The sequence below is a fragment of the Electrona antarctica genome, assembly GCF_951216825.1.
Source record: "Electrona antarctica genome assembly, chromosome: 4".
NCBI lineage: Eukaryota > Metazoa > Chordata > Actinopteri > Myctophiformes > Myctophidae > Electrona > Electrona antarctica.
In genome coordinates, this window is record NC_136809.1 from 26,696,694 (window position 1) to 26,708,029 (window position 11,336).

General features: G+C 42.3%; 1 protein-coding gene across 1 annotated transcript in view; it reads right to left on the minus strand.

The window, feature by feature from the left end:
• prmt9 (protein arginine methyltransferase 9) overlaps positions 1-11,336 on the minus strand; it is a 17,596-nt gene that overhangs the window by 5,154 nt on the left and 1,106 nt on the right. Inside the window, exons 4-10 of the mRNA XM_079500151.1 lie at positions 8,494-8,730; positions 8,047-8,214; positions 7,689-7,791; positions 6,372-6,481; positions 5,972-6,164; positions 5,309-5,492; positions 264-999 (exon numbers count right to left, since the gene is read on the minus strand). Of these exons, the coding sequence (XP_079356277.1) occupies positions 264-999; positions 5,309-5,492; positions 5,972-6,164; positions 6,372-6,481; positions 7,689-7,791; positions 8,047-8,214; positions 8,494-8,730 (1,731 nt within the window). The remainder of the gene's footprint in view (positions 1-263; positions 1,000-5,308; positions 5,493-5,971; positions 6,165-6,371; positions 6,482-7,688; positions 7,792-8,046; positions 8,215-8,493; positions 8,731-11,336) is intronic.

Consider the following 11,336-nt stretch of genomic DNA (forward strand, 5'->3'; position numbering starts at 1 on the left):
TGGATGCACTCACATCATCACTCTGGCAATGCCAGGTAAGCTTAGCTTGTTTAGGTTTAGAATCAAGGTGTTTAAGGTCAGAGAAAATCATGGCAAATGTACTGAAAGCTGATTGGAACTAGTGAGGAAGTACCATTCATGACCAACAACAAGAGTACGATGGAAAACTTGTATAGCATTGCTTTAATGCTGTTCGGAACCATTAAAGTTGGAACCATTCTTTAACAGGACTTAAACGATTAGGCCACCTTGTAACGATTTACCTGGCCAGTGAAGCCTTCTCCATCAGTTTCTGCCTGATAAGGCCACATGTCTCCACACAGTCCAAGATGATGGCACTCCAAAGTTTCTCTCCAGAGGGCCTCTGGAGCACGGCCTGCTCGTCCTGCACGTAATTGAGCCAGAACTCCAGGCGTTGTTCTGGGACATGATTTGACTGAGCCAGCCTCCTCAAAACCTCCTGCTGCTGGGTCTTCTCCACCGAGCTGTAAGCCTTCACGGGGCCCTGGCTGGCAGCGATTAGTGAGAGCAGGGAAAAACCCTCCGACACGTCCAGCACATACAGCAGATCACTGGAGTCAGTGGCAGAGTTCCCAATCGGTCTGGTAAGGTTAGCAGAGGTTCCGTCCGTTCCGTCTGACCCCAACCTTTGCTCCTGGCTGTGTCGAGCACCCTTCAGGCTGCCGATCAGTTTGGCTAGCGCACCGCGGAAGCTCTCGTGGTAGCGTTGGTTGTTCAGCAGGGCAATTTCAGAACATTCCAGCATGCAGACAAAGTCTTTAGGTAGGTTTTGCTCGGTTTGGAGGCATGCTAGTGCACTGCACAGCTCCGCCTCTGGGTTAGCGTGTGGAACAGGGTTTGTGCCGAGGTCAGACCCCAAACGTGAGTCTAGACGGAGCTCTCGGCCGTCTCTCAACACGGCAACGCTGCAGAGTCTGAGATAGGCATCTCGACAGGAGATCTCCACAATCAGTTGGTCCCCTGGTATCAGGGTGAAACCTGGGGAGAGACAACAGGAGGATGTGTTTATCTGCCTCTCCTGTAAATTATTAAATGGATTAACACCCATATTTTCTATGTGTAAAAATACTAAAAAAGTCAAAGTGAAACGGAGTCGGTGTAAAGGTTTAGTTTTAGTGACCACCTAGTAAAAACTCACACAACATATGTTGTGTGAGTGGTGACCACCGCGGCGTGACATCATGTTGTAGTTCGGTGGTCACCTCACCACCGATAAATCAGACTATGAATAACGCTTTAGTAATGAGAAACAAATACAACTAGAAAAAGTGCCCTTCTGGGCACAGGATTGTGTGTGATGTTTGGCAAAATGTTTAGGAGTAATATAAACATGTTTATTTGTGTGTGTGTGTGTGTGTGTGTGTGTGTGTGTGTGTGCGTGCGTGCGTGTGTGTGTGACGCAACTTGGCCTGTTGTAGCGCCACCATGAGGCTGATTTGAAAACTGTCAAGTGGCATTTATTCCTCAGCCTAGTAGTGGGAATAGGCATGCACAGTTTCACCGCAATCGGACGCTGCGGAGTTGTGGCAATTTGTACAAAACGGGTACAAAACGGGCTACTCCTGAAAACTTTAGAAGCCAATCGTAGCCAATCAGGATGGATAATTATGAGAAATCAAACAAATTACATGATCACATGACTATGGAGAGCATGTGTACCGATTTGCGTGAAATTTGGATAAAATCTGAAGGAGTAATATTAGAAAATGTGTTTTACATATGTCGGCCTCCTGGTGGCGCTATAAAGAGCAGATGTTAAAAATTCCAGGCAAAGGTTTTTCCTTGGCCTCTAGGGAGTGTGCATACATGGTTTTACACAGATCGGTGCAGTTATAGGTAAAAACACAAATCGGCCAGTTATAGCGCCACCATGAGGCCGAGTTGAAAATATTCAAGTGGCATTTCTTCCTCGACCTAGTGGGAATGTGCGTGCAAAATTTCACGGAAATCACACCATGTGTTCATGATTTGCAGCATTTTGTTTGAAACAGAGCACTCCTGCGAACTTTGGAAGCCAATCTTAGCCAATCAGGATGGAGTCTGAGAAATCTGAAAGACCCGTTTCGTTGAATGGCTCTAGAGAGACTGTGTACCAATTTGCGTAATGTTTGGACAAAATCTGTAGGTGTACTGTCAAAACATTTGTTTTGCACAAAGCAGCCTCCTGGTGGCGCTATAACAGGCCAATGTGAAAACTTTGGGGCAGAGGTTCAGCTCTGGTATTCAGGGAGTGTGTGTGCAGAGTATGGCTGCGATCAAGCCAACGGTGCCAGAGATTAGCTGTTCACAGACGGACGGACGGACGGACGGCCGGACACACGGACGGACACACGGACGGACGGACGGAGTGCAAAACATACTCTCTCCCCATGCCTTCGGCCTGGTGGAGACAATTACCTGCATCCACAGTATCATGTTTCTGAATGGGACATGTGTGAATAAGAATTGTGTATTATGCCTTCAAACTATATAATGAATAGAATAACAAATATCCAGACTAAACTCCAGACTACTGTTTCATCATTGATCATGATATAATCAGGGGAATACAGCATCTTCAATTCTCTTCACAGTCAGATGCTTATAATGCTCATGTAGAAGCAGTAGTGTATTCTACAATTGCACCTGTTATGTCACTCTGGATAAGTGAAATCAGTTCAAAGTCTAAAAGGTCAAACGTAATATCCAATGCCAATTGTTTTCATGAAGATGTATTTCCTACCTTCCATGTATGAAAACATGAATGAATGCCAAGTGAAATCAATTTAATTTGTATTGCGCGTTCCATGAGCAAACACACCGCGTTTACTCAAACTAATGTATGAATGCAGTGCTGAACCTTTAAGGAAAACAAAATAACTATTGAAGTAATATTTTCATGTTAATGACTTGGTGAAGAACACTGGTGAGTGTGTGTGTGTGTGTGTGTGTGTGTGTGTGTGTGTGTGTGTGTGTGTGTGTGTGTGTGTGTGTGTGTGTGTGTGAGAGAGAGAGACGGGGGGATGCACATACAGGAATCCTACTGGAATAACATCTGTTCATGTCTTCATGTCAGCACATGGCTCGTCAGGGTGGGCGTTTGGGGAAAATGCATATTTATCACCTATAAGAATTTCATGAACACTAAAGAGTGTCACAGGCGATCGCAGTGCACATGACGTGGTGGGCCGGGAAACGGATGTCGGTTATCACCAGGAAAAAGGGTGGCGGGCGGCAAATCCCATGACGCTGTCCTGGCCAATTAGTGGCTCTGTGAGAGACTGGAGCGCTGTGTCATCACGTCACTTCAGCAGGGCTGTCACTGTCAACGAGGACAGCACAGAGACCTCCGACTGAAGCTAAGCAGATTGAATACATGATGCCCCCTAGGGATTGCTGGAACCTTTGATAATGTATCTATTAATCAATTAATTAATAAAAATACATTTAAAAATGTATTATTTATTAAATATACATAAACATCAGTAGATATGTCACGGTACGATTGGAAAACCACTCGGGTTGAAAAAGGTGCACTCGGTTCAGAAGGCGCGCCTCCGACCAGAAGGCGACTTGAGCCACTGAGGCACCGTGGCACGGAGCGAGCTAAAGAGTCACCTTCAGTCGACTCAGCATCGTCCGATTTATGTAAACAAACACTCTTTCAATCTGACTGTTTTTTTTTTATCGTACTAGTGGTTCCCAAACCGGTTAGCCTTTAGCCCTTTAACCCAAAAGAGAAATATGTTGTCTCCCAGGACCCAGACTAGTGAAGATAGCAGATCTACAAGCGCACAACGCATCGCATCACTTTGCTCCGTGATTTTTATTTATTTATTATTTTCATTAGTTCTCAATTATATATTTTTGGATTCATGGAATTTGTTTGTTTGTTTTAAAATGTATACAATTTTACATTTTTGTTATGTAAAAAAATATTTTTAAATATAGCTTTTTTAAATACATATATATGGTAAACAGACCATAAAATTGGTCTGTCACCCACAAATGGGTCCCGACCCACTGTTTATCTGTTACAATACACTTCATAGTCACTCTAATTCATGTCCTGATTGGCTGATCAACGGGATCCCTATAAACCCTGACACAATGGGACATTTCAGAGAAAAGGTGAGTGTGAGAGTAGTGCACATATTCAAATATTTTAGAGAAATTAAATCACATACAGTACACTGTTTCACAAACACCACATAAAGGAATACGCACAAGTTTCCACAACATACACTGCCCTCATCTGATGTAAACTGGAAATGCATGGTACAAACCAGCAGAGCAGAGTAAACATGAAATTGATCAGCATTTGACTGTGATTAATAGGAAATAGACAAAGAACAAAGAAGGGCAATTACAGAAGAAACCAACAACGGCCAACATGGATCACTATCGAAATGTTATTTTCCATTGTGCAAAGAAATCACTAAATATGGATCAAAGAGAACATATTGAGGCTAGTAACCACTGCATAACTCCATTATATGGTACTATACAATGTGCTTTGTTTCACAAATGCTCTTGCCAAGAAATCTGTGCTGAAAAAGGAAGACATGAACAAAATGGTATTCCTGTAAGATTGTTTTCTTATGTTTGTCTCTCTCCTCTCTCAAAACTGGCTCCCCTGAAACTACTCAGCTAATGTAATTTTCCAGAATGTCTTTGGCTAAATGAGAAGGCTGGAGGTCAATCACACGCATGCATCATTTTTGAGTGGTGCAAACCACTCCAACAACCAGCTTTGTCTGTATGTTTGTGTACCTGTACCTGTCCGTGCAAAGGTGAGCATGGTTGCTATGGTTAGTGTGTGACGTCACTGACATAGCTGATCAGACTATATAAGACCTTGCACCACTCAGTTCACACGGGTGTGATTTTTGATACCACATCCAGCGTTACTCTGGCTTCGGAGGTTCACATCACATCCTGGTCCAGGTGTTTGTATTGGATGTTCTTTCTCATTGCTCCAGTTGCATTATTATATGCCAGTTTCATGACACAATCTACATACAGTATATACATAACTACCGCATCTTCTTTCAAATCAAAGTACTTCCAAAAGTTTTTTCAAACTGACAATTGTGTGGATTCGGTCACTGCAGGAAGTGGAGCCACAATGCTAGGCTGCTTGACTATACTTAAATGGCACATAGATGTGCTTTGTTAAAAGCAAACATGTTTAAGGCATGACAGTAATGTGGGTGTAAAATCGAGATGTGTAAAACAAAATGTCTCAATAAAAGAACAAAGCACAGTGACCCCCCCCCCGTCCCCAGGAACGCATGCTCTCTCTTACTGTTGTGGATCTGGACAGGGTAGATGGCTTGCTCCCAGCAGGTATCCTCCTGGGGTCCTGTGGACAGGCTGTTCTCCTTGTCCAGGTGGAGCTGGAACCACACCGCCAAAGCATCTAGTTCTCCCTCCTGGGTGACAGGTAGATGGACTCTCTGAACCACCCTAGAGCTTAGCCCCTCCAGTTCCTGGTTGGTGGACATTAGTGTGTTAGCATAGTATTAGTACAGCAAAATGACAAAGTCAGACTATCTTAAAAAAGGCACATTGTTATAAATTGAGGGACACAAGTCCATTGCGAGATAAAGGAGAAGACTAACACCTCAAAATATTTGGAGATTTGTGTTTTTGTGGATCTCTGTCCTTGTACTAGTGACGGTGCATCAGATTTGTATATATTGGAAAGCCTGTTAATTCCCTTTACGATATCTCATTTGTAACACTCATGCATTTTGGGATGAAATGTGCCAAAATTGCCATAATCTGTGCTCCCACAAACAAGGAATGAACAAGACAATGCAAATCTAATGCTTTTTCCTTGAAACAGTCAAGAACCTCAGTAGTGGGTGAAAGAACCATACGCAGACGCAACAGCCTCACACCACCTCCTTGCATTATCATAAAATGAAATAAACCTTTAAAAACAGCTAAATGTGTTTCTGATGACCTGCACGTTGTTGAAGTCTATGTCAAGTGCTGTAAAGGGCTGGGTGAGAGGCCTGTAGCCTCCTGGCAGTCTGCTCAGCCTCTCTGTGGTGTATGGCTCCATAGACTCATCTGGCTCTGTGTTGCAGCTCACTGGACTGTGTAGCTCCCCTGCTGCAGCCATGGATAGACCTCCCACCTCCGAAACACGGAATCTGGATAGGCAACATTTAAATTTGAAAGGACGAACAACCTTGTTAAAGCGACATATGTCAATTCAACCATATCTCGATATCATACTTAAAATGATAGAGATCACAAGCAAAATGTAACTACTGTGGGAAGATGCATACAGACATTTAATAATATTATAAAGGTTGCTGATGGTAAACTTCATTCCACCGGGTTCATGTGGGGCCTACCTGTGATGACGGCGGATCTCAAGGCACTCAACAGCCATGCCGAACACGGTGGCTCCAGCTGGGATGACCCGACCTGTCTGAGAAGGATCCCTGAGCTCTCCCTGAGCGTTCTTTCAGAGGGAGCATGGATATTTAGATATTTTGTGAGAGCATTTTACTAATTTTAGGAAGGTTTATTCAGTAAAGGGGATGGAGTTGGATCCCGTTCTGTGACATAAACATTGTAGGGACATACACTTAGTTAGGGAAACGTATCCAACTTTGTGACCAATATGGGAAATAAATGCTTACCAATAGCTTTCTTCACAAATGTGTTCATAAAGGTGTTGTATACTATCACCTCTTAATTTGTTCCAAACCAACTCCTTGTGGGAGTTGGGGTAAACATTTAAATTGGCCAATATGAACTTGGGGATGTCTAATTATATAGGTTTTCAGGGGTCCTGAAACCATTCCAACTATTTGTTTTTTATTTAAGAATTACTCCTGGCCATAACATCGGCCACACCTACTTTTCAGTGGACCTACCCATCACATTGTGGTGTCCGAAATTGTCACTTATTTATCTTTGTTGAGTGGTATGTTTTGATTCTTTGGATCTTAAGAAAGTCAAAAAATACATACATACATACATACATACATACATACTACATACATACATACATACATACATGCATAAAGAAAAAAGTAAATAATACGAATAATAAAGGTAATTCTGAGTTATGCACACCAAACTTGCACATATAATCTATGGGAGATACTGATGCATGATCTTTATTCATGCGCAGTAGCACACAATCTGTCTCTATTGACTCGTAAAACTGGAGGGAAAAATAAGAACAGTATTTGCTCTAGGGCCCACGTTAGACCAACCATTCAATAACAAACTGGAGAAATGTTTAGGCTTGAGCAAATGTCTGAACTCAAGTGACTGCATTAGTGCCATTAATGAGATGAATTACCACAGTTAAACCACTAGATGGCGATACCTACAGTACTACATGTAGTGCCTGAATATTGGAAATAAATTAAGATGACTCTTCCATGGTATATTCATTGATGTATTGATTGATTTAATTATAGCACATAGACAAAAGCTTGGGCTAAATTAAAAGACAGCTGTGTAATTATATTGCGTACAAGATAACTTTGGTTCTAGAGTAATCAATGTTAAATGACAATAATAAAACTAAAAACCAGAGAATGGGAGAACTGAAATTCAAATGTAGCATCTTCAGGTTAAATATGTTTCTATTAATTTACATTGCGTGAACAACAATTCAGGTCAATAATAATCTATAGTACTTGTGAGGTTACCTGTGGAGGAAGGAGAAGGTGGTTCCAGGCGTGGATAAGACTCTCTATAATCCCTTCTCCAAACAACCCTGCATCTACAGTCTCCGTCACCACCAACGACACCCTGCGGAGGAGAAACACCAGTAGAACACCTGAGTCCACTGAAGCTTCAATCATAGGTAAAGTACACAAGAAAGTCCTCAGTGTTCATTTTACTTCGGTTGTATGAATGAAAACCAAAGCAACCCATTGCTCGCCTCTTAAAGTTCAAATTAACATTTTACTGTGTATGAAGGAATCAATCATTATCATGGTTTATACACACATGCCTACAGTAAGTTGTATATGTGACTAGTACATCTCTGGATGTAAGTATGACCTTTTTGGGATGTCCTTAGGCACTTCCATCTCCAGAGATTTCATGTGGAGGATCTGGATGCTACCACTCATTCCATTAGCGGTCAACACCTCACAGGCTAGTTCGTACATGGTCTTAGACAGCTCACAGGCATACACCTCTGCAGCACCTGCCTTTTTAGCACACATGCTAAATTCGGGACAAATGGATAATAATAATAATGAGAATAACAATTGCAGTTAACAGTTAACAGACTGAAGCACGAACATTCTGAAACATGCAGTATAATGTCCAGTTTAAAACTAGCATATTTCCTAATTACTACAAAAATATATATCTTTACATCTCTGCCTTACTCTAATTAAGGCCATTTGGTAAATTGGTCTGAGGATTAGTTGACTATCAAATATCTTGACGATAAAATACACAATAAAAGAGTAAAACCAAATTAAAATGAACATATCTCACCCAAGGATGCCAGTGCCAGTACCTATATCTAGTACAGTGCTGCAGCCTCCCTGCACAGCCTTCTGGATGGCTTGCTGGTACTTCTGGTTCCTCCTACGGTCGTTGAGCATAAGGAAATGCCAGCGTTCCACCAGCCAGTTGGCCACACGGTAGAAGTTCTCCCTGGCTTCTGGATAGTCTGGTTTCAGCTTCAGAGCTTTATGGAAATGACCTGCTGCCTCATCTCTGAATCCCATCCTGGATGATATATAAAAAAGTAGTAGTTTTTTTTATACACAGTACTGTAAGGCCAAGGACCCTATTAGCTGAGAGAGATGAAGCTACATATTGTATACAATTGTGAGGCAGATAAAACTTTTTATAGAGTTGGATTCATGCTAAAGTGTATTTTCAGATAGTTAACCTTTTAAACCCTCAGTCAACTTGACCGTTGACTCTGTGCTTGGTCCTGCTCTTTTCCCCCCCTACACTACAGCAACTCTCCTAATGTTCCCCATCAAACAAAGATTTGATGGACTCCCTGTACTAACTCTGAAGACCCCCTGAAGAGGCTGTCCAGGAGATAGGCATCTACCTTGCCGGTATGCAACAGTGGAACAGCCTACTTTTGCCCGTTAGGTCTGCACCTTCTTTGGACATTTTTTAATCCAGACTTAAAACACATCTGTCCATGGCCTTTTAAAAATTATTCATCCCTCTATGGAGAAATGGTTGGACATATTGTATAAACTCCTAGATTTTTGAGTGGTGCAACCACTCCCTTACGGAGCTATGCGTGTGGGTGGGTGGCTGGCTGGGTAGCTGGGTGGGTGCCTGGGTGGGTATGAGCACGGAAACAGCATAGTTGTTTTTCATCACCTGTGCGCAACACACACACACATTTTAACTGTATATATATATATGATGATTTCGGGTGTGCCAGCACAGTACAGTGACAGTACAATACAGTAGAGGGTACAGTAGTGGGACCCCCACACGGCGTTCCTGGATGTTCCGGGGACACCCACATGGTAACTAGGGCTGGGATTCGTTAACGGATCCTAATATTATTTTTTCCCCTTTTTTTCTGACATAGATTATGCTTATATTATAACTAACCTAACCAAGTACATAATAAACACAAATTCATTAATTCAATTATTGAAAATGCACAATTATGAGGTGGCACTATTATTTAAACTTCACCACCACCACCACCACCACCACCACCAGCAGCTAGCCACCACAACAATATCATTGTTGCAATTTGTACTGTATATTGCAATTTGTACTGTATATTAAATATACAGTACACATTGCAATATTATTGTTGTGGTGACAAATGTCTTTAATGTTCAGATTAATTTAATATGAAGGACCCCTTACCCTAATGGAAACAAGCCATAGTGCTTTCTTGGATTATAAAATCCTCTTAGCATACCTTGTATTGAACTGTATAGGGCTATAGGCTACGTTCCTGTGCTTTTTTCTGCAAACTGTTTATAAAGTAATCAATCTATGGAGGTATATGCACCTAAACGCTGGGCTCTCATTGAGTTATTTCCTCAATGTGGACGTGGTACAAGTTGCAACAACCTTTGCAGAGGGAACTATAGCATCGCATTTATTGCACTTTGCGTGCTCACTGCTCAGCCTCAGTCATTTCCCTCTCTGTTAACCACACTTTGGAGATCTGTGCGACATACTGTCCCACTCGCTCCGCGGCGGTCGCTGAATGCACAGAACAGTGGGCGTATCATCCCCGACCTCACTCACTCTGTAGGTAGGGTGACGTCACCCCAGGCTCTGCTTGCATGCACAGACACAGCGGAGCTAAATGACGACTGATGAGATCCGTTTGGGGAACCGTTAATAAAAAAAACGATGGAACCGGCTCCGGATCCGCAATGTCGGAACCGGGTCTGAAATGGACCCGGTTCCGAATCCCAACCCTAATGGTAACTCAGTCATTTCTCTACCGTTTCGGACGTGGGGCGGCTCGCCGGAACCGGGCCGGCACCCTGGGTGCGTTCCTGTAGGTCTGGAACTCCCAACACGGAGTTGCACCACTCACTTCACACAGGGGTGATTTTTTATAATGGGATGAATCTAGAGTTGCAATACCCTCCATTGACTCCCCACTCATCCAATTTGCGTTTGCGATCTGCTTGTATTAAACAACGTTAAACTCATATCACCAACATTGCAGCTGTAGGGCAAGCTTGAATTATCCTATTTCAATCTACAGAGCTTTTGTGGCATAAAAATCCACCATAGACATGTTATGAGCTACTTTCTGTCAAAAAATTCTGTGCAGGTGATTCTTTTTCTAAGTGTTGGAGTTCGGAAGCGCTCGTCATAAGTCACTGAACGGCCCTGCGTGCCATCTGTTTCGCATTTGCACATAATGCAGGAGGCAGCAGCGCGCCCCCTTAATAAAAACGAGTGCTTCCAAACTCCAACACTTAGAAAAAGAATCGCCTGCAGAGGATGTCTTGACATAAAGTGTTAAGACATCCTGACAGCTGCAATGTTGGTGAGTTTAACGTTGTTTAATACAAGCAGATCGCAAACGCAAATTGAATGAGTGGGAAGTCAATGGAGGGTATTGCAGATACCTAGATTCTGACCATTATTTAAAAAATCTAGAGTTGCAAATTGCGGCTAAAACTCCCATGTTTTGGTTTTAGCTACAGCTTGTCTTGATAATTATTGTATGCTGTGTGTGTTTTGTATTTGTATTATAGCACCAGCAGCACTGGTTGTTTTTTAACATGCTTTATAAATTAAATTGACTTGACTTAACTTCTCAAAACAATATATATAAACCTTTATGATAACTTAATTTTACAACACACATATTC